Source organism: Saccostrea echinata, unplaced genomic scaffold (assembly GCF_033153115.1).
Source record: "Saccostrea echinata isolate AGI-Se365-2 ecotype Australia unplaced genomic scaffold, CSIRO_AGI_Sech_v1 ptg000048l, whole genome shotgun sequence".
NCBI lineage: Eukaryota > Metazoa > Mollusca > Bivalvia > Ostreida > Ostreidae > Saccostrea > Saccostrea echinata.
In genome coordinates this window covers 1640319-1665307 of record NW_026889797.1, presented here as the reverse complement: position 1 = coordinate 1665307, position 24989 = coordinate 1640319, and the positions used below count along the sequence as shown (strand labels likewise).

The window sequence follows — 24989 nt, the reverse complement described above, 5'->3', positions numbered from 1 at the left end:
AGAAAATAAATCCCAACAGTAGTTAAAAGAAATTTTTACTTTCTTATATTTACACCACAAAGTAACGCCAAACAGTATCAATTTCTTATATTTTACAGAGCACTTCTATGCATAATCTGCCAACAGGATGTTAAACATTCTATTTAGATACAGAAAATATTGGTATAAAAAAGGAAGAAATATACATTGTAAATATAGTTAATAGTTTGCATTCTCTATCATTTCAATTTTACCAAGAAGGTTGTGTAATCTCGTTTCAGTATTTATTAGCTATAGCATACAGTTGATCTACTGTTCCTGGAACACTTCACCGCCCTAATTTTACAATCATCCAGTGTTCATTGTTCTTTCGATTATATACATTCACTTAGCGCTCACCCACCGTTTTTTTTTTCCTGTACAGTAATGAGGAATTCTATTTTTTTTAAAACTACAGCAAAATGTGCAAAAGGAAATTCAAAAACGATCGAGTAATCATACTTTAATTGTTACATACAATGTAATTGAATTTAAGCCGATTTAACTCATTAATAAGAGAAAAAAAAAACAATTTGCTTTTCAGTTCAGGGGTGAATAATTTGTTTGACATAACACGTTATCAAGGCACTATTCAGGGAAATAATAATTTAACTTATTTACGATAATTGTTTAGCGTTGTATAGAAATCCCTTATCTAAGAAATCCACGTACTAAGATTATTTGTACACCTGTCAATTACATTTTTACTCTTATCATACAAATAGAAGAAATCAGTAATTCAAATCGGTAAAACAGTAAATGATGTATAAATTATTAAGAAACGCATCAAAAAGCTTTACAATAAAAGAAAGTAATAGTTATAGTTAAAAAAAAGGTTTAAAAAAAAAATATCTCAATGTGTTGATTAAGGCATACTTAAATGCTAATTTATCGATATTCAGTGATATAACAATCAGGGTGTTATTTTCTGTCACACACACACAAACAATAACTTAAAACTGATGTTTGTTATTATGTCATATTTATGCATTCAATTTTTTTTATTTTTCTTTAGAAAATTATATGAATTCCATTCGGAGGAATATCAACAATTTTCTTCTTCTTAATTACATGAAGTGAGATTCGTTTTTAAAATCCATTTGTAAATTCAAATATGAAAGATATATTAAAGATCAACTGCTTCAGTGCTCCTACATCTATGTTATTCACGGTTATGTTTCATTCTGCAAAACTACTTTTTTTAATTGTTTTGTATCCAGTCGACATTTAAACAGTGCATTAATATTGCAGTGATTAGTATTAGAATGGTTTTAACATAATGTGACGGTACATATTGTCGTTTTGTACATATTATACAAATGGTACCAAAGATACTGAACAGACATTAAATGCTCATGTTGGAGAAATTTAAGTTTTAAACTTCTAAGATGAAAAAAATATTCGTTTACTTATTAGAGGATGCCAGTATGTCAAGAATGATGTCTGTCAAGCAAAGGATTCTTTCTCAAAATATTCATCGAATACATCTCCTTATGTCGAAAATGTTTTGACCTTTAACATCGGGGCATCAAAATTAATGGAAAATTTATCTTCTTAGTCATAGTAACTATATACATATATGTATATCTAAGAATAATAACAGACTTAGTCACAAGCTATTTTTGCGCCAAGTAAGATTCTCCGGTACAAAGTTTTGTCTCACAGAATTAAACATTCCAAAACCTTCTTAACCCAGTGACTAACATTTAATTTGTCTAAATGAATTGTGCATTACATTATTTCCTTGGACCAAAATCAACTTGCATGTATTATGTGAGAGAACTATCAAAATACACATGTCCATTTCTAACGTACCGAATATTGATATGTATTATTAATGCTTAAAACATCCATAGCTAGTGTTCTTAAATGCTAAATAATCTCTACCCCATTTCACACTTACCATCCAAAATTAATACAATTATTACATAAGCTCGAGTTCGAGCGTATAAAATCTGAATCAACTGCTACTATAAAAATATGAGTATGATAAAAATACTTTTCAGTAAAAGTCTTAAATCTTCAAGATCCTTCTAAGTTTGTTCGCCAACTTTATAATATACAGTACGCGGTTGTCTGAATGTTTTCGCAATGTACTTCCTCTGTCTTTTCAAATTTAACCGAACGGAAAGAGGGGCTTCCTTTTCTGATGTAAAATCGACATCAATTGATAGAGTATTGTAACTATGAAGTATCCTCTGACTCCATGGGATGATCTTTTAACGTTCTTTCTGTATTTATCCTCAGTAGGCAACAACTTCTACATCAATGTACATGTACAAAGTGAAGGGATCTCGTAACATGATGCTCGAAAGCTCAACAATGTGGTTCATCGTACTTGTTATTGGTTGTACCCATGGATATAGTAAGTCTAAGTATTTGTATTCAGAAAAAAAATATAGATGTTTATATCAGGAATACTAATATACAATGGTCCTTCTACCTTCAAATTATAAAGATAAGATTAAATGACAATATCTATAAAGTTCAAAAGTCAGAAAATACCTTTAAAAATGGTTGATTTATTGGTTTTTAAAATTTTCACGTTAAAGTCAACCTACCAATTAGGTTGTTAATGTTTCGAAAACGAAGGGAGCTTTTTTAGTCATAAGAGAGTAATGACGTTCTAGGGAATATAATCAATTTCTTTTGTATCAGGTCATTTTTGTCTTGCATTTAGACTTATTTTGACTCATTGATCACCAGCAGGGGATCGTAGTGTTGTTTCATGTTTACCCAATGTATATTAAATAATGTAATTAAACAGATTAATATATGCAAATAAAACAACAAACCTTGCAATGAGTTTTAGAAAACAAAAATAATCAAAACAAATAAATATAAAAAATAATAATAAAAGTAAAATCAAATTAAATTAGAAAAAAAAATAAAACGAACAAATAACCAGTACCAACAAGAGGAGTACCAAAAACTTCGAGTAAATAATAAATATATGAAAAAATAAATAATAAAAACAATTAAACAAACACAAAAAAAATTAAAATAATCCATGCAAATAAGGGGAAAAAAGGAAGAAAAAGAAAACAAGGATCTCATAGATCAGAGGTTGGATTAGGTTCCATGGGGGAGTAACATTCCCTTCGACCGGTCACATCCTCTCTGCGATCAGGTAAACGGGAAAAAATATACAGACATAATGGCCAAACAAACTGTATGAATTACATCATTCAATATTCAGTTTAACTACATGTATATATTGTATTTGCAAACAAGATCATTATATCAGCCACTATTTGCGATATGTTGAATTTAAAAGGGATTTTTGTGTCCTTGATCCTATATTGTAAATGTATGGGGAGGTTGACATAAATTTAATTTCAAACATTATGTTACAAAAATGATTTTATTTTTTTCTTTATCCTTAGTAAACATAGCTTTAAAACAACCAACAAATCAATCGCATGTATATGCTAGTAACAGATATCGCACATCTACATTCCATTCAAACAATGCTGTTGATGGTCGGAAGACTGACCTCTCGGCCTTTGGAGGACAGTGTGCTGTATCAGCTGATGGACACCGAAACGCCACCTGGTGGGTTGACTTGACATCTATCCACAGCATTCATGATATAAGGATTTATTACAGGACGGACAAAGTCAAATGGAGTAATTATATTTATATTTCAATAATTTTACATATTTATAATCCCCACCCCCAAAAATACTTTACTCATTTAACCTTGCAGAAAAAAAAATGTCGCACGTGCATAACAATTACAATAATAAAAGAAGAAAATGGCAGCTACCGTAATACGACGCATTTAGATTAAATGCATTTTTGAAATCTGCAAAATTTTATTGATTTTTTTCCCCTACAAGTGATAGCAGAGATAAATCATCATAAGAATGGTGTATTTAAAATTCTAAAACGTTTTTGTCACAATACAAAATTATGCGACCTTTTATATTCATTGTAGATGCTAAGAATAATTTTACAGGAAGATTTCTAGGATTTTATGTGTATATATCAAACACAACAAGCATTGAAGATGGTCACTTATGTTTTCACGACACAAACTACACCAGATCCACAATACCAGCTGTCGTTAACTTAACCTGTCCTGTACATGGGCAATACGTCATTTATTTCAACAAAAGACCCCAGGAATCAACAAATGCACGTTACTTTTCTAGAGATGCACACACTGATTTGTGTGAAGTGGAAGTATACGGTACATCTTTAAATTCATTTTTGTTGCAGGGAAATTTACATATCTACAAACACTACTGAGCCAGAAACAAGCTCACATTTCTATTTTTCACTGACAACTATAGACAGTTACTGTCAATATACTGTGTGTACTGCAAAATGTAGAAAAATACTGATCTTTTTAATGCTGGTGAAGATAAAATTAAAGTTGTGATAAACTTTGTTAGTGCTGATAAAGTTAGAAAATTACTAATCCATTTTACTGTCCCTGCTGAAAAAAATAAAATAAAAATAATTAAAACAAATAATAATAATAATAATAATAATAATAAAAAAAAAAAAAAACACACACTCACAAAAAACTTAGACAAGTGCTGATATTTTCTGATAGGTACTGCCCCTTCAAAGAAACATTGCAGTTGTGTGAAAATGTGTATGTATTATAGGTTTAATTAAAAAAAACAGTACTTTTTTCTTAATAAATTGTTACCTTCTCATAAAGATAAACCTTTTAAAATTATAACAATTTTATTATTGATATTTGTAAAATTATTCATAACTATTTTGGTATACAAAAATTATGCGTGAATCAAGCCAAGGTAAATGTGTGTATTGGTTGCACTTTACCCTTTACGTGTTTGATCTAAAATAGTCAATAAATTTTTCAACAAATTATTTTCATCGATTTATTCTTTCCCGTCGGGGCACTCAGAGTTCAGGTAGACAAGGTAAGACAATAGCTGCTCAAAGTAATTTTTGACTCCAGAAAATCGCTAATTGTGAAATGCAGGAAATTGTACTACATGTATTAACCTGAGAGAAAATATTTATTCTTTGATCTCGTTGAATGTAAATTATTTTTTTAAATTATTATTCAAAAACTGTATATGAATTGAAAGGTTCAGAAAATGAACTTGGCATTTTTTGGAAATGTTTTTTTTTTTAAGTTGATAAACAAACTTTTCATCTAGTATAGTGATAGCAGATAAAGGGACTACACAAGCACTATCGGTCTCTCACTTTCTCGTCCCTTGAAATGTATATCGTACAACTGACCAGCAAACTATAGGAAGAAATTGCTGAAAATAATATTTTTGCAATATTTAAGAACCATGTTTACTAATTCTAGCCACCTGATCCAACCTCTGGAATATCCAGGGGTCCGTGTTCTAAATATTCTTCACAAAGTTGTATTGTTTGATAATTTTCCTTTGTATTTTTTTTTTTTTTTTTTTTTTGTTTTTTGTTTTTTTTTTCAATCACTGTTTGTTATCTACATCTTTTTCATTAGGATATAGAGAATATTTTCTATTCTCAACCCATGGACCCAATGGTTAAATTTTGTTGGATGTTTAACATTTGAAAAAGGAACAAAATGGGAAACAGTGAGACACATTCATTTATTTATTCCCGATGCTATGAGGATTTTTTTTTAAAAATCATGACCCCAGGCTACGATAAAGCCAACAATGGTCTCAAAGTTTGATTAGGGATAATTTAAAGACAGAAAAGTAGGGGCTGGCATATATCAATGCACACTTGCAGTAGATTTATATTTGTTTGAACCATGGAACCTAAGGCATTTTGTTTATCTCTATAATTTCGTACATTTTTTTAAAGGTTGCAATAGCGGTTTCTATGGATATAATTGTTCCTTATCTTGTCCCAATCCAACCTGCCGATATTGTGATATAAAAGATGGTGTTTGTCAAGGATGTAAGCCTGGGTACCAAGGTCATCAATGTGAACTACGTAAGTCTATGAAAACCAAATCATCTTTGAAAATCCATTCAGAATAAAAACATTGGTGCAAATAGCGAAGTTTGTTGAAATATTAGGATTCTGTATACTATTAATTGATAAAATATATCTACACTTAAAAATGTAAGGGTCAGCTATCCTATATTAGAAAAAAAGAAGTTAAACCGAATTGAAAAATTATTGTGTAGGTTTACATGTAACGTATTGTACATTCTTTGAGAATAAATGCTACGAAGAAATTCAAATTTCTAACATCTTCCTGTTCTTTAAGATTAAAATGACAATTATTAATGTTAAAATAATTTTGAGATTTTTTTTCTCGGAATTATACGAAAAGGCAGTATCGCTGCACTCTTAATGATTTCATAAACGAAGATTGATTCATCGAACAAACGCCTAGTTTCGATTTGAACATTCAACATAAAGTAGTGAGAAATTGATATTTCATAATTTCTTTTTTCAACCACAATCTTTATTTTATGGGCTGAAATGAAATTAGAATGACGTTTAAATATAGAAAAGAAAACCAAAGATAAGTAGCAAAAGAACATGACTGTGTTTGGGAACATATACAGAAATAGATACTGTAAACCAACTTTTATTTGCGTGAGAGAAATATTCGCGAGTTTCACGACCTACATTTACTCGCGAATATTAATCGCCGCGAACCATTTATTTTACTTTGTAATTCTAGAGAATGTTTCCTGAGTTGCGGAAATTAATCGTCGCAGATTGATTTTAAACTGACCAATCGCGAATAAAAGATGACGCGAATAATAGTTGGTTTACAGTATGCCTGTAAACAGAAATTAATTACGAAGTCGTTTTAAGGATTCTTATTCAAATAATGGTGTCATTGTAGTTAGATAATGGATACATGTATCCAAAAATGTGTTTTGTATTTATCTTGAACTGTCATAGACAGAAACATGTTGAAACTGATTTGTCAAGAAAACCTAATGCAAATCACTTTAAATGAAATAGATAATATGTAATACGTGTCAAAAAAAAAAAACAAAAAAAAAACGTAAATGATATTTATATATCATATTCTGTTTGCGGTTTACCTTATTTTGTATTTGTACTATTTGTATGATTTGTAAGAAGTAAGATATAAAAAAAAGTTACTACATAAATAAATCATAATTTATATTTATTGTTTAAATGAAAAATTATGAGATTATTATTATTATTATTATTAATGACAATAGGGCACAAACGTAATATATTCAACTAATTATTTTTTTTTTTGTCATCAGCCTGTAATCGTTATTACTATGGTGATGCTTGCAAGAAACGCTGTGGTAAGTGTATGAACAGAGCGACTTGTTACCATGTAAGTGGGAGATGTGAAAACGGATGTGACGTTGGATTTTTCGGAAATAGATGCAAAACACGTAAGTTCGATCAAATTTGTAAGAAATCTAGAGTCAGTAACAACTTTTCATTTTCAGCCAGGCGTGTCGATCCCTGTCCAAAAAATTATACTGAGGAATTTTTGAGGATATGACATGTATTTACACATTGTCCTTTCATATTTAATTAGGACTAAATTTGGTAATGAATTGTGCTTTGCTATCAAAAAGGAACATATTTGGATATTTGTTTGCATACAATCAATAATTTATTGTTGTTCTTTATGTACTTGAGGACTCCGTGAAAAAAAAATCATTGCTTTAATCAATTTACATGGATACCAATACAATGCTGAAATATAAATAAGATTAAAGAATTTCTAAGAAAAAAAAGTTTATAGTTGTAATATTAACACGTTACCTTGAATAGCAATAAATAGACTCTTGGTTGGTGAATATGGTTTGATATTTCACCAGAAAAATACCAATATTGACGAGGCGAAACAGATGTCAATATCAATATTCTTACAGTGAATATCAAACCATTTTCACCTCCAACAGAGTTTAAAATTGTGCCATTATATAGTCGTATTCGAATAAATAAGACATTGAAGGCTGCATGATGACACCATTTTCATTAACCAACTTCTGTCGCACAAAGATTAAAAAAGTCAAGATTAAAAGTTATCTTCCCTCAATACTTTGTTAAATTGTCTGTCGTCTTTAATACGTCATTTAGTCTGCCAGGAACTGTCTCACACACGTGTCCTTAATGGAGGGGGTTGGTACATTTACCAAGGTACCTCTGTGTTTCCTTTCGTAGTTTGTGAGACATCATTTTACGTTAAATTGTTCTGATAATAATCTGGCCATAGGCTTGCCAAACCTTTTCCATGCTCATATACACGACTTGCTCCGGCCGTTGCAACCCTTTATCTTTGGGACGTCACAATCGCCGCTGCCCGCACACTGTGCCTCCGGTGAATACGGCCTCAAATCTAGTGAATATGTAGTGTTATGAACTTTTTGCGTTGTGTAGATTTGAAAGGGACTATATATAGACTATAAAATGATAACTTTTATTAACGAAATGATTCTTGTATCATATTTGCTACTTTTATTTTTACTTCTTGTTTGTTCTGTTTCCTTCACATATTCAATATCTAGCATTCATGAATAATTAAAATATAAATATTTCTTTTTAAATGCAAACATATATGGTAAAAAAATGGATGTCCTGAAGAACGTTTTAAGGAAATGTATCAGTGTATCATGTTTAGTTTGTAACTGTTTTTTTTTATCATAGCCTGTCCGGAGGGAACTTTTGGAAATTACTGTAAACAGAATTGTAGCGTCAACTGCGGCGTACCAAAAACTTGTAATCGGACAACTGGAGAATGTCAAGGAGGATGTCAGCCGGGCTGGGAGGGACTTCAATGCGATCAGAGTATAGCTTTCTCGTTCATTCATACAAAATTTGATTTTGATGACGTTATTGTAAAGTACATAAACCCTGTGATAAATTCTTAGTTTTATATAGCTTTAGAAAATGAAAGCTTTTGCGTCCATTCTGTTTCAATGTCTTTGTATTATTTTTGGCTGTTAAGATAAATCCATAAATAAAAATATTTTTTAAAAAAAAATATCAGCTGTAAAGTTCACTTGATACAGATTACTGTGATTGCAGATCGTTTCACAGATTTCGCCAAGTCAGAATTTCTTGGCGTAGCCTTAACATAATAATTCAAAGAACAAAAGAAAATCCCTATAGTATGTTATTTCATTCAGAAGTAATAACAGTAAAGATAGGAATTTATATTTAAATTAATATATAAAAACACATAAGATGTTAGATGTTGGGACCAAGTCTACTATTGATTTAAAAATATGTTTGTTTTCTGTATCTTATGATACATGTGTGCGCCAGAAAATATGTAGCTAATCTAAGGTAAAATAAAGAGATACAAATATTTTTTAAGTGATTTGAACAAAAGGTTATATTGTATTATACATTGTAAATATATACATATTGTAAAGATGTTTTATGATCCATATGTAGGTAAATATCTTTATATCATAATTTTCAAAAAAAAAAAAAAAAAAAAAAAAAAATAATAATAATAATAATAATAATAATAATAATGATAATAATAATAATAAACGAAAGGTGCTCCTCGGATAAATTTAGCCCCTTTTCTGTTCAAATAGAATGTTCTGGCAATGTGTACGGAAAGCACTGTAGTAAGCCTTGTGGGAACTGTCGATATTCAACGAAATGTCATCACATCAATGGGATTTGCTTGAATGGATGCGCAAAAGGATACAAAGAAATACACTGTACTCAGGGTATGCATATCATGCAAATTTCCTATTTTTTCTAATCCTAAGGAATATTGCTTGCTAATATTTTGCTTTCCTCCCAGCTACCCATCTGTCCACACACTACGATTCTATCATTTTCAACCATTTATTTTTCTCCAGCTGCATAGAATTATATGAAGTCAAGTGCATTTCTTTAACTTTCAGTTAGTCTTTAAGCTTTTTTTTTTTGGTTTTTGCTAATACATGGGAAACTATGCATTGTTTGAAAATTGTTAATATAAAGGTAAAATCTGTATGCACCTTCATCTATTTGTTCGAGATTCCTCACAGCAATTGTCCCCAAAGTTTATCGCAGATATAATGTATGGAATTCTAAAAAAAATGATGTTGTCCTGTGAACAAGCAATGGCGTTGGACATCAGCAATATGCACGTACCTTAAAAGTAGTAACAGAATACTTGGAAATGAAAAGGTTGAAGAGAGACCATCATTTATCAGGATATATAATGCAAAGAGTTATGAGTTCACCAAAAGGTGGGATGACATTACCCGTATCATATTCAGCTGTCTCATTAGGTGTGATCTCTTTGCATCTTATGTTGGTTTTCAGGTTGTAGCTCGGACACATACGGGTTTGACTGCTTAAACAACTGTAGCACAAGCTGTATTAATAATACCTGTGACTCTGTCACTGGATATTGTCCAAAGGTAAAGGTGATTTTTCTTTTCTTTTTCTCCCAAAGCATTCTCAAAGGATACTCTCATAATGTTTTAGAAATAAGAATCTACTTTGAAAAGATATTATTTTTATTAATAGATTTTTTAAAAAGATACAAATGTATTTGTAACTCTCTCTCTCTCTCTCTCTCTCTCTCTCTCTCTCTCTCTCTCTCTATATATATATATATATATAAAGCACCAAAAATGACCAATGACACTAACAATTAAAAATTGTCAAATTATCTTGACGCCCTGTCCCTTCCTCAAGAAATAGAGAAACAACAGATAGCACTACTACTAAACTATCAAACAATATATAATTATTTACAATGTCACATGTTTAATTTGAAGTTTATAACCAGTTGAAATGAATGAGATCCGGACTGCTACGAAATACGTCAGGTCTGTCGGGTGTACTCTGGAGAAGTGCGATTTACATAATTGTAGGAATTAATTATCGCTAATTAATTACGACCATGTAGTAAATCGTGCACTGCCTTATTCTCTCAAAATAGCAGAACTATACATTATAAAAGAAACCAAAGAAAGATAATGTAGATGGGAAATTTTAAAATATGAATTAGGATCTTTTATAAATTTTGAAATGTTTTGAGGACTGTTTTTCGGATAAAAGAAATAATAAACCAAAATGTAAGCAAAAAAAATGTGGTTGTTCCGGAATTGATAATGTAAATTAACTGTAAAGATTGCACTATATGGAGAGAATGTTCTTGTTTGTCACAATCAGGAATTTGATCTAGTTTACGTTCATGCTGGTGAAGTCATTTAGTTTGTTCATGCCATTAGGGCGGAATGACTTCAATCTGTGCATCGATAACTTTTCCTTGCTTTTTCTCTGAGCGTTTGTCCATATTGGATTATATATTTAGTAACCACTGCTGTCATGTCCTCCCATTTGTGACCTTCAAAGTGGAAGTGTTCCCCAACTGGTTCATTGATTTTATTGGTCTTAATGGTCGAGCGGTGATTATTGATTCTTCTGCGGAGATCCCCGTTTCCGCAACATATTGCTTTTGACATACATGTACTTTGCAGCTGATGAGATTAACGCAGTTATCTGTTTGACAGGAGAAGTTCCCTAATATTCTGAAGCTGCGGTCTGATATCGGGTTATTAAAACTGTCTGTGTCAGAGCTGTGTTTACAGAGAAGACGTCTTCTGTCATAACAAGTTTTAAACCCCCGTTGGGTAATGGGTTGTCCAATCTGATTCTTACTACATGTTCCATATCCTTCAAGTTCCTATAGGCAGCCAATGAAGTTCCCGTAAGATCTCAGCCATTCTTTTGTTGGAGTAAAGAACTGTGAGGTTCTTATTAAGAATATCGTTGAGTTCCTTGAGGTTAGGATAGTATGTGGTTACCAGTGGAACCCAGCTGCTACTGTTTTTTTCTTTGTAATGTAAAAGGTATTGTCTGTCGTGTCCTGCTATCTCAGCAATAGCAGTTTGTACGGTATGGGCTTTGTAGCCTTTCCTGCATAAATGGAACTTTAGGAGATTGCTCTGTTCTTGGTATGAAGCAGAGGATGAACAGATGCGGCGGATTCAAGTGGTTAGACCCTTAGACACACCTTTGAATGTGTATTGGGGATGACATCTTGACGGCATGAGATACAGGTGGGAATTTGTCGGATTCGTGTTTCACAGACCAAGATCAACGGGAGAGAAGTCTTAGTAGTCAGTAAATCACAAAAAAACCCGCTCAAGACTCTTCAAGCGCAAAAAGATCAACACGTTGGACGAATCCTCATAAACTCTTGACGTCTGCCCAGTGCTTAACAAAATCCAATGTTCCTCTTTCTGAATCAGAAATCTCACTTCATTCAAATTGACTGAATTTCTGTCCCACGCCACACGAAGTCGAGGAAAAACAAGTCAGAGAGGACACTCGAGCATTCTTTCGGAGACTACGACTGAAGGAGCATTTCTCAAGAAAAGACACCGAGAAAGATTCGTGCGGCTTTTCCCAGTCACTATTCCATGACTAAGAAAAATATAAATTCTATCGTCCAAAAGATGACTGGGAACCTATGTACTATATTGTTCGTGTCGTTGGTCATTTTAGTGCTTTATATAAAATACAATCTTTTACCTTGTATCTAATATATATATATATATATATATATATATATATATATATATATATATATATATATATATATATATATATATATATATATATATATATATATATATATATACTAAATGAAAAATCCAATTTTTGGCACAGTAAAGTATTGATATATCCAATGAAAAAATCAAGAATCACAAGACTCGAATAATCATTTTAACTGTAAGCGCTTTCTGCCTTTTAATGGCTCTTCAGACAGTTACAAAATGAATATGAAATTGCTTAGTAACGTTCATAAGCACGACGTCAATTATTGTCCTTTGTGACGTCATAATAACGTTAAAAGGTAGCATCATAATTCGCACAGTTACAATCACTTGTAATTCAAAAACAAATAGAAAATTAAATAGAAAATTAACTCTGAAGCAATTATTTTCTGTTAAGGTTTGGGTTAAATAATTTAATAAAGTAGTCCTCCTTTGCTACTCTGGATATTTTACAGTCATTGTGCATTTTATAAAATGGAAATATTTTAAAATTGCCTTTCCCACAGATAGCAAAGTGCTCACTGCACGGCGTATTTCTTATGTCAGGGTCCCGAATTTGTTGTTTATAGACTCGCACACGTGCGTTCAGTTTGCTGGTTTGTCCTATGTAGTATTCATCACAGGTTGGACAGGTTATGCAATAGATAACATTTTCTGACTTACAGGTCATGTTGGCGTTTGGTGTTAATTTTTTACAACATTTTAGAGTTTTTTCACTGCCCTCCTCCAGATATTCACACGTTCCACAGCGTGGGTCACGGCACTTTTTGACGACTTTGGCATTGGCCGATGCAAATCTTGCTCTGGTTAGGATTTTCTTTAGATTGGGTGCCTGTCTCCTGCTATTAATTATTTGTGATTCCTTGATAATGTCTTTTAAATTTTGAGACTGTTCTAAAATGGGAAAAAATCTCCTGGCTGTTTTCAAAATATTGTGGTTGCGTGGATTGTGCGTTACAACAAAAGGGATGTCGCTTTTTTCACTATCATCCTTGTGGCGATTGTTCCTTAGTATAGACGTAGGGATGCTTTTTGCCTTTTCAATTCCGGCATTTATAAGATTCTCCGGATAATGTTGTTTTTTGAGATATGATTTAAATTCTTCTAACCTTTTTGACCGTAAAGATGTATCGGTTACTATTGTGCATATGCGTCTTGCCATGTTGTATGGAATATTACGTTTAGTATGCGATGGGTGACATGAATGAAAATCCAAATACTGGTGCGAATCTGTTTCTTTGCAGTACAGGTCTGTAATTATTTTGGTATCATCCTTAATTAGAAGGAGGTCCAAAAATGGCAGTTGACTGTCACTCATCTGCATAGTGAACTGAATTGATTCCTGTAAATGGTTAATAATTAATAAATAATTAATAGCAGGAGACAGGCACCCAATCTAAAGAAAATCCTAACCAGAGCAAGATTTGCATCGGACAATGCCAAAGTCGTCAAAAAGTGCCGTGACCCACGCTGTGGAACATGTTTATATCTGGAGGAGGGCAGTGAAAAAACTCTAAAATGTTGTAAAAAATTAACACCAAACGCCAACATGACCTGTAAGTCAGAAAATGTTATTTATTGCATAACCTGTCCAACCTGTGATGAATACTACATAGGACAAACCAGCAAACTGAACGCACGTGTGTGAGTCCATAAACAACAAATTCGGGACCCTGACATAAGAAATACGCCGTGCAGTGAGCACTTTCCCAGATAGCATGACTACGTTGGGCCAACATTGGTAAATGGTTGTATGGTTGGCGTTGGGTGGACAACGTTGGGCCAACGTTGGACCAATGTAACCATGTCAACCTTCTTGATGATGTTGGGATTTCCATGTTGGCCCAACGTTGGTCCAACGTAACCAACTTTTATATTCGCTCAACTTTCAAAGGGAGTTAGGATTCTAATGTTGGCCCAACGTTGGCCCAACGTTTGTAATACACCCTTACTGAAAATGTCTAATCAAGTTGGTAGTAGTACGTCGGCCCAGCGTTGGCCCGATGTTAGCATGTATAAGTGTTTCAAGATGGGATATTTATATTGGGCCAATGTTGGCCCAATTATTGTACTGCCAACTAAATGATGGTGCCCATGTAAGCTGATGAGCGTTACGTTGGGCCAACGTTGGTTCCAAGTTCTTAAATCGTTATGTTCCCAATGTTGTCCCATTGAACTGTTGTGTTGCAAGCTTATTTGAATGCAAAACATTAATTTAGATGCACATTCTGAAATAATAGAGGGTATTCGCTGTCTTTGCTTTTAATTGGATGACTGCATCTGTTTAGATCTGATATTTTCACCATTCTTATCTTTGAACTAAAGTGACCACAGCACCAAAAAGTTTTTTGTTCTGTTTTTTTTTAAGAGGGTGCATGATTATTTATTAGTTTTAAAATCCTTAGCTCTAAATTATCAATTATTTCATGAGCGTTGTATAACGAGAATAAGAGAAGACTGAATAACATTTAAAAAGTTCCCAAGAACAGGATGTGAATGAAGCCTACATATACATAAATCAAGATTACACAGCTTTATAATTAAATTGAAACAAAAGTTAGGCGTTCGCTAAAGCTTGCACAGTCGCGGCGATTAAAACACCAAACTGTTGAGTGAGCTGTCAGATTCAATTGCTCACAGGTGGGTGATAGACTCAAAATGCAGAGCAAGTGAGAAGGGAGATTTAAAAACTATGGATTATACCATTGTTACAGCTGCGATGTAAGTATAATTATTCTTATTAATTCAAGTTTACTGTTAAAATTGTTTGGAATTCATCCTTTTCTTGTTTATGCTCACAAGCACTATGTAAGTTAATGTAAATATGAATTATATATGTGTATACAGTTGGCACATACATGTACTTTAAACTTTTATTGACAATAACTTTTAGTGCTCATTAAGAAATACAATAATAAGTAAGGTAAAAAACATCTTTCGACTTGTCTCCATCTATTGTCTATTGCATACACGATTATGATTTTAACAAGGATACTAAGGTTTATAGATCAACATGTACTAGTAGTATTTTACATCGTTGTCTTTAAAAGACTTAATTACATGATTTATATATTGGAGTCTGTACCAGTATTTGCTTTGTTTCCAACACCAAATTATTTGTATTTTCAATCAGAGACTGTAAGGAAAACAAATGTTGTAGTGGTAACTGCATGACAATGAAACTGAAGAACATAAAGGACTGTATGAAGTACGTATGCCTAAGATCAAGATGGAGGCCTGGGGAGGCGACAAAGGGAGGAAAAAAGAAAGAGCGGGAAACAAAACAAAAGGACAGTGATAGAGGAAGTGAGCCAGGATTAAGAACTTTAAATTAATATTTTTTTTCATACATTTCCACCATTATCTATTTTAAAAGTAATTTTGTAAATTCTGATTAAATTGATATATATCTATAAAATAATTTTACAGTGAATCACTTGTAATGTTTTCTTTGAACATGTATGCATTATGAATGCAGGTTGAAGTGTGTATTATTTTTTTTAAACAATTATGAGAAAGGTCTATATAAAGAATTATTTATAAATGTATTTTCAAGAAGTATTCATTCAATTTATTTAAACAGATGTAAGTTTCATCCAACAATTGCCCAACAGAAAGAAGCTTAAGGCCAATAAACCGTAAATATCGGACCAATCATTCAATGAAGGGTCAACGTTGGGCCAACCTAACTAACCGATTGCAAATGTTGTTTCTATGTTGGCTGTTAGTTGGCTTACTATAATAACTACGTTGGCCCAACAATATGCCATCAGACATTTCAACAAAGGCCCAACATTGGGCCAACCTAACCAACCAGTTGTTAAGGTTGGCTGTTAGTTGGCTTACAATTATACCTACGTTGGCCCAACAATATGCCATCATGTTGGACCAACGTTGGGCCGATGAGCAAAATGACCGTGGGCCAACGTAGGACTACCAACAGTGGGCCAACGTTGGAAAAAAAATTGGGCCAACGTTTGCCCAACAATGTCTCGCTATCTGGGTTGCTACCTGTGGGAAAGGCAATTTTAAAATATTTCCATTTTATAAAATGCACAATGACTGTGAAATATCCAGAGTAGCAAAGGAGGACTACTTTATTAAATTATTTAACCCAAAACTTAACAGAAAATAATTGCTTCAGAGTTAATTTTCTATTTAATTTTCTATTTGTTTTTGAATTACAAGTGATTGTAACTGTGCGAATTATGATGCTACCTTTTAACGTTATTATGACGTCACAAAGGACAATAATTGACGTCGTGCTTATGAACGTTACTAAGCAATTTCATATTCATTTTGTAACTGTCTGAAGAGCCATTAAAAGGCAGAAAGCGCTTACAGTTAAAATGATTATTCGAGTCTTGTGATTCTTGATTTTTTCATTGGATATATATATATATATATATATATATATATATATATATATATATATATATATATATATATATATATATATATATATATTCCGAACAAGACATGATATTTCTATCCCTACTTACACAGTGGAAATTGTATCAATATATTCAACACATATTGCAGACTTACGCTAATAGTACACTTGGCTCCGTCATTGGAGGGATCTGTGGACTTGTTATTGCTGTTATCGTTGTAGCTGTTCTGATTCTGGTTCTAAGAAGGTAATTCTTTAATTTGCTATGCTTCATTCATAAACTTTATAACGTATGTAAATAAATATGTTTTATATATTCTTTAAAATAACCAGCGATTACCTTTTTTGCCTTGGAATAGAAGAAGAGCGCCTTATTAAATGTCTTTAACCATAGATCTAGACTTGCTTTTACTAGTACTATTAATTTTCTCATGTTCCAGGCGCAGTCTACAAGAAGTCGGAAGTGGACAAATTGGAGGAACAAAGCATTGTAATTGCCTGAAATGTTTTTTTTTTTTCCATACTCTACATTAACCAAACTCAGGAATGACTGTTGGATTTTATCTGTTTTCAGACAAAATGGGAATTGGTGGTGCAAATTCTACTTCCATTAATTCAAAACCTCAGTCCTCAACCGAACAACAAAGAAGTAAACATAGAGATATTGGAAATCCTACACATTCTAGACGCAAGACGAGGGGTCATGATATTGATGTCGATGAAGATGAGTTGATACACTTGGAAAATCCCTATCGAGACTTTTATGCAAATGAAACGACAATGCTGGACATACCTCTTAATCAACTGGAGTCGGTTATAGCTGAGAAAAGAAAGGATGGAGATGCCGGATTTCAAAAAGAATATGCGGTAATAAAGCAAGAAAGAGGAAAACTTCATAATTTATAATTATAAAGTTGATAAGGGTAATTATAATATGACTTTTAAAATGATTTTGTAAAGCTTACACTTCTGATACGCAGTCTATATCAATAATCACTGAAATTGCACTATGCATATTGACATACTGTGTGGAAGGTGTTATTTATGTTCACCGCAGGCATTACCATACGGGGAACTATTCAAGTGTGAAGCCGGAAAAAGAAAGGAAAATCTTGATAAAAATAGATATAAAGCTACATTTCCCTGTAAGTATCAAGTAATACTTTTACGGTTCTAAGATGGGAGTTTTAAATTACTCATATTGCATAGCCAAATGTTCCAGATGCTCCTGTTTTTATATGTTATTGATTGTACAAAAATGTCCAAATATATTTTTATAATGCATAGTATTCTAATGTTAATGTCATACAATTATATAATTTATGCCCTTTTCTGAGACTAGAGTGATCAGGAAAGGAAGCACATGAAAGAAAACGTGGTCAGCAAATGCAGCATCTCCTTGCAAAAGATCGATCGATCCCGATATAAAGTATTGTTTGTGTACCGTTCGTTACGCATTCGCTTACTTCTCACACGCACAAGTGCTTTGAAACTATGTTGGCAGGGGATAACAAAATATATATCATAGAAAGAAGATAATAAATAAATAATAATAATAAATAAAAAAAAAAGATAATGAATAAATAATAAATCAATCAATAAATAGCGAACGAAAGTAAATTAATTTAATGTACAATGCACGAGGAACTAAAAAAAAAAGAGAGTTTTCGATATCAAAAAAAAAAAAAATAAAAATAAAAAACAAACAAACAAACAAACAAAACAAAAAAAAAAAACCGATCGCGTATTTGTTGTGAATAGAAATTCCAATTATCTTCTTCAAATCAGGCAATTGGAAAGTTGTGACTCATTTCCAAATATATTCAGCGAAAGAAAGGTAACGTACAGGAAGAAAATAGTAGGATATCCGCACAAACGCATACCGCAAAAATTTTTATGCAGACACCGTATTTCGGTAGTGTTCCCTTAATGTTTTATCATGTTCAATTGTCCTATTGGAAAGAACAATCATGACCGAAAACCTTAGAACCTCGTATATAGCAAATGAGAATAAATAAGGTGTGGATTTTAAGGTTTGAAATAATATAATACTAAGTACTTTTATTTTCCTTTTTATTATTACACTGTTTATACGATATTATTGTAAGAATACTCATATTACTCTTTCCTCCAAAATAGATGATCATTCAAGGGTAATATTGAGAACGAAATCAGGATCCGACTACATCAATGCAAACTATATCGAGGTAAACAACATTGTCATGCACATTCATGTTTTATAGTAACACTACTATGAACAAAAAATCATTTCCTTGCAAGGTAGAAAATATCAAATCGTCAGAGTTTTTTTTTTTTTTTTTGGTACTTTACATGAGCTATTCGTGCCTCTTAAAGAAATACGTATGAAATTTGATACTGAGCTTTGTCTTCGTAATTTACAGGGCCCAGTGAGCGTAAGAGAGTATATCGCAGCACAAGGTATACATGTCTCGAAACTCGTACAGTATATTTTATGTTTATAGGTTGTATTTATTTATTTATTTTCGTATGATGGTTACATTTTTGGTTTCAAATAAGCCTCAGACAAGAATTTTGAGAATAAGTGTATTTACAACATAATCTTGAATATATATTTGAAAAGATATATCTACATAAAAAATGCAGTTGTTTTTAGCGTTTATATGTCTCTTGTAGGACCAAAGCAGAATACACTTGACGATTTTTGGACGATGATTTGGCAAGAAAATGTGTTCTCCATTGTCATGTTGACAAACCTGAGAGAAGGACCCTGGGTATGTTTTTTTTGTGATGAACTTGACGGCAATCATACATGTATGTAATCTTAAGCTTACTTTTTTTTAGTTTCTCCCTTAACTCTTTCCTTTTTTAGTTTCAATTTATATTTTAGTAAGTCATAATAGTGTCTGTCTAGGCTAATTTAAAAGTTTTCTTTTTGATTTTATGTTCCATTTTCTTTTTTCAGATAAAGTGCCATCAGTATTGGCCAGATGTAGATAAGAATGCAAACTATGGTAATATTTTCGTACAATTGATGGAGCAAAAAGAGTACGCATTCTTTATTGTACGCAGAATGACTGCAAGACACGATGAAGTAAGCTTTATCAGAAAACTCCATAATATACAAACAAGTATCATACTTCACTTACTTTTATGTGACAAAGACTTTCTTTAGATTTAAGAAAGCGATTGCAAGGGTCTATGAAGAAAATCTGCTTAATGAATTTTTCTCATTTTTACATATAATTTGCCTTACGTTGGTGGTATCATAATATGAAAATGTCAACCATGATCATCAGGCTTATAAAGATGATACGCAGGATTGTTAAGGCAGTACCCAGATCATATTTCGGCAAAATTAGACTTTTTTCGTAAGATGTAACATTGATAAATCGGAAAAACCATAGATAAAACATTTACTATTATTATCCATTATATAGACGTCATTGAGTCTTAGGCTAAAAGAAGCACTCCACTACGACGTCATCACGTGACGTCTATAAATAGAAAAAATGCCTTAATGAAAAAGTGAAAAGTTCAACACTACCCCGGTGATAATTCATTTCTTTTAGTGAAAATCAGTATGTAAAAACATCACTGGGCTATGAAAAGTGCTGCTAGAATCCTACTCTCCTGACACAGAAAAAAATATTCCAAAGTTTCGCATGAAACCTTACCAAATTTTTTACATTTTATACATACGATCAAGGAGTTTTTATCAATTCATGTTGACCACACGATTCTAGCAGCACTTTCCAAGTACCATAGAATACAAGCTTTCGATACAAACAAAAATTATATTTCAAAGTATGCGGCGTAGTGTTGAACTTTTGCATCTTTGTTGTTATAGAACGACAGAGGAACGGCTGATAGGGACTTCCAAGCACTGACTGTGTTCATTATAAGAAAACATGATAAGAATATATCAGCGTACCCGATTCTTAATCTTTAATTCCTTATGAATCACACATAACATTCACGGTATATGCTTTAAAACTCCCATTTCATATATTTGTTTACATGAATTCTCGTCACCATTAATTTCACTCGGCAAATATTTGATCAATAGTTATGACGTCACTGGTTTGGTATTTAACCCCCGTGCTAAATAACTAGCTATTTATACCACCCAAAAACGACAAGATTTAGTTAATATTATGTTTTGAATGATTCCATTTTTTTCTTGGACCTGAAGTTAAACTTTAAAGATAGATATTAAGAAATCATTATTTCTAAAGTTCACGTCATACAGCTTACTATGACGTCATATTGTAAAGGCAAGTAGGATTCTCTGGGTGTAGCCTTAACATACCCGCGTATGGTTGCCATGGTAACCACTGTTTTTCAAAATATTGATATTTATGAGCTGAAATTTTATGTATCCCATACATGTATCAAGATTGAAACAAAATTAAAAATTTCCACTACATATCAAATAATATGCTTTATATTCAATGAAAATAAAAATTGTATCGGAAACTATTGATATATGTAGTAATGCCATTACTGCTTTGGGGAGATTTCATTGTAAATTTGCAGTAATATTTTCACCTCAAGGGCACTTTTCAACGTTCTGACAAAATATTGCCCAACGAATTTTCCTAAAACTGATATATTTTGTACAAATTATTATAAGTGACTTATGGTAAAAATATGAAGTAATGTCATCACATTCATTTTGAAGCTTTCTGCATTTCAATAACACCCCCCCCCCCTAAAATATTATAAGATTCCATAAATTTTCGCATGATGGTTTGCTGCTGAACCTTAAATATGTATAGTCTGTTAAAAGACTACAGAAAAAAAAAAAAACAATAAGTATAGATTAATAAATACTTTTTTTCTGAAAGTCTTGTGGTTGATGTTCATTTTGTATGTAAATCAGAATAACAAAAGTAAAAAATAAATAAATAAATAAATAAATAAAATCATGTACTCAAAGAAATAACAACATGCCCATTTGTTTGTTTGTTTTTTTTTTATTTTATTTTCCCGTCTCCAAAACATTCATTCCGTTATTATATCAATATAAATATATATATTCTAAACCAGTGCACAGTGGTCCAAGGGGCAAATTGTTCATGCGCTGAACAAACATCGAGGTATCTGCACTATGACATGGAATCGGGGGAGAAGGGGGGAGGGGGTAGACACTTGTCTGAACAGAGTGAATGAATAGGGGTTGTTTCAAAAAACTTTTATCTGCAATAAATATATAAAAATCCTAATATCTTATTTGGCAATTAATAGTGATTTGCTTATTAATATTTACATTTGCAAATATTTTTTCCTTTATATTCTTCGCATCATTTTCTTATGAACTAGGTACATGAGTACATGAGGGAGCAAGAATATCTCCATTGTGACGTCATAATTCCACACTTGACGTCAAAACTAGAATTAAACTGTTTAGCTTCAAAAATAATTGTTGAATGACATAAATTTGCATCCCTTCGTGCTTATGCGCTTCATAAAATATGCCAGCGTTAAGCGTCTTTGTTCATGTCCTCGAGAATTTTCAAAATTATTATTTTAAAAATCATTTTTTGCTAGATTTGTGAAAAATATGCAAAAAGAAACTTTTCTTTTCTGTCAGAAGAAGTGTGTCCAGTTTCAATTTTTGACAAAATACGATGCATAAAACATTTTACAACAAATGTTTACACAATATATGCACCGATGATTCAATGTTTACATGGCCGATATAAGATCTTATAGAGGGAAAAAAATATGTTCCTGTCCAGCATGCAACCTCAAGCTAGTCTATAACGTATGTATCAAAATCAAAATCGCGTTCGTTCATCTGTTCATCCATCTGTTTAATCACTAAGAAAATCATGCCGTCTGAAGCTTCTAGATTCAATAGTAAATTCTAATATTCTAATTAATTAAAACAAGAGGACATAAAAATCCAGGTATAAATTCAATTTATTATTAAAAAAAAATAGATTTCAATGTTCAGAACTACCACAAAAGCTGGACGTGCCAAAACAAAACATGTGGATAAAAAAATTGCGTTGACGCTCCCCAGCACTCTGCAACTCTTATTCTTTCTCTGTTCAAGAAATATTGCCACGAGGACTTTTTCTCATATCACGCCCCTTATTTCGGAAATAGTTACCGTAAACTTTCTTTTTTTAAACATCACATAAGTCGATCACGTGACGCCTTGCAATAGCGTCCTTAACTAGACGGTGCGATTCAGGAAACTATTTTTGTGTGTGTGTGTGTCTGTGTGTGTGTGTGTGTGTGTGTTTTTTTTTTTTCAATTCCAACTATTATCCCATTCATTACTGTAGTCAAAGGAATCACGGACGGTGACTCAATACCATTACACGGCGTGGCCAGACCATGGAACACCGGATCCCCTTTGTCTTGTTGTCTTTCTTGATCACGTGACGAGAACAGGAACCAATCAGAATAACTCTCCAACAATTGTACACTGCAGGTACATTTTGGCAAATGATGTTTACCAATACTTAAATACAAGCTTAGATTAATATTATATATTACGGTAGATATAAATAAAATATTACAAACCAAGTGTTCTTTTATTGAAACAATGCATTACTATTAGAGTCGAGATTTTAAAATAATGAACATAATCTTATGTTTTCTATCTTTGATATGTTATAACATATAAGATGTCTTGAGATATTTTATTATTATTATGTTTCATTTTAATGTTTCTGGATGGCTCAAACTTAATCAGTTGTTGAATTATAAAGCAGAATATCGGAGGATGATCCTCTTTAAATTTTCAAACAAACCGTCAGCCTGACTGTTTCTGCTAAAAATAGAATTAACATGGCAATAGAGAATATAGACTAGAAATCTGTGAAACAAATACCCAAACATACTTCGAGGAATCTATAAAATGGCCTCGTCAAATCTTTATGTATGATTAATGCAATTATATTGTTTTATTGTTATAGTGCAGGAATAGGTAGAACGGGGACATATATAGCGTTGGACGCTCTGGAACGAAAAGGGCGAAAGAGAAAGAAAGTTAACGTAGCAGAATATGTCAAAAAGATGAGAGAAAACAGGATGAATATGGTCCAAACCTACGTAATTTTTGTTCCTTGACAAACAATGTACCTTAAATGCTTTTTTCTGCATCTATTTATGTAATTATTAATTAATTTCATCATTTCTTAATACAATCATTTTATTTAACTTTTTTAAAAATACTTTTGCTTTATGTGTATTGCCTTGCATTTTATTGTTTTTCCCTTTTTTTCTTGAGTTATTCATATATTTAAGTGAGATATTGATTGCTCCTTAATGAGAAATGTATAATCTACATTTCAAATGCATATCAAACGATATTAAAAAAAACATTTCAGGTCATTTAATTTATGGGCACTTGGGGATATGAACCCTCACCCTTTTTCAATTTTTAGGTCACCTGAGTCGCTCAGGTGACCTATTGCTATCTGTTTTCGTCCGTCGTTGTCCGTCATACGTCGTCCGTCGGTCGTAAACTTTTGAACATTTTCAGCTTCTTCTCTTGAACCACTGTGCCAATTTCAACCAATTTTGGCATATAGCTTCAATGGATTAAGGGGTACAAAAATTGTGAATTTCATGGTCCCTGCCCCCCTCCCCCCCCCCCCGGGCGTGAGGGGTGGGGCTAAAACCATCAAATTTAGTGTTATCTTTAAAAATCTTCTTTACTCCTGGACATCAAGCAGTCAAACTGTTGGCATGATAATTGTAATACGCATTGAGCCCTCTACCAAAATTATGAAATTCATGGCCCCAGGGCCAGGGGTTCTAGTGCTAGGGCGGGGCTATTTAGATCATAAAAGGAAAGTGCATTATTTCTTTGAAAATCTTCTCTACTCCTGGGTATTATTTAAACAAATTAAATATATAGTTATGATAAGCAAGAGCGACTCTACCAAAATTGTGAAATTCATAGCCCCAGGGTCAGGGGTTCTGGTGCTAGGGCGGGGCTATATAGATCATATAGTGAACGTGCATTATTTCTTTGAAAATCTTTATTATTTAAGCAAATTAAGTACATTGTTATGATAAGCAAGGAATGCCTCTTCCAAAATTTTGAATTTTATGGCCCCAGGGTCAAGAGTTCTGGTGAAAAGGGGGGAGGGGGGCTCTATTGA

General features: G+C 32.4%; 2 protein-coding genes across 2 annotated transcripts in view; both read left to right on the top strand.

The window, feature by feature from the left end:
- The first annotated feature begins 2340 nt into the window (after window positions 1–2340).
- Window positions 2341–11537, top strand: LOC133203151 (multiple epidermal growth factor-like domains protein 10). The gene is made up of 8 exons (XM_061338995.1): window positions 2341–2383; window positions 3405–3647; window positions 3959–4213; window positions 5812–5943; window positions 7212–7256; window positions 8614–8754; window positions 10240–10337; window positions 11439–11537. Exons 1-8 carry the CDS (start codon window positions 2341–2343, stop codon window positions 11535–11537), a joined length of 1056 nt encoding a protein of 351 aa, XP_061194979.1.
- A 5890-nt stretch (window positions 11538–17427) lies between these two features.
- The window catches only part of LOC133203149 (receptor-type tyrosine-protein phosphatase epsilon-like), a 48744-nt gene continuing 41182 nt past the window's right edge, over window positions 17428–24989 (top strand). Inside the window, exons 1-8 of the mRNA XM_061338994.1 lie at window positions 17428–17748; window positions 17939–18026; window positions 19021–19088; window positions 19284–19320; window positions 19537–19634; window positions 19826–19954; window positions 23160–23308; window positions 23796–23931. Coding sequence (XP_061194978.1) covers window positions 17428–17748; window positions 17939–18026; window positions 19021–19088; window positions 19284–19320; window positions 19537–19634; window positions 19826–19954; window positions 23160–23308; window positions 23796–23931 — 1026 coding nt within the window. The remainder of the gene's footprint in view (window positions 17749–17938; window positions 18027–19020; window positions 19089–19283; window positions 19321–19536; window positions 19635–19825; window positions 19955–23159; window positions 23309–23795; window positions 23932–24989) is intronic.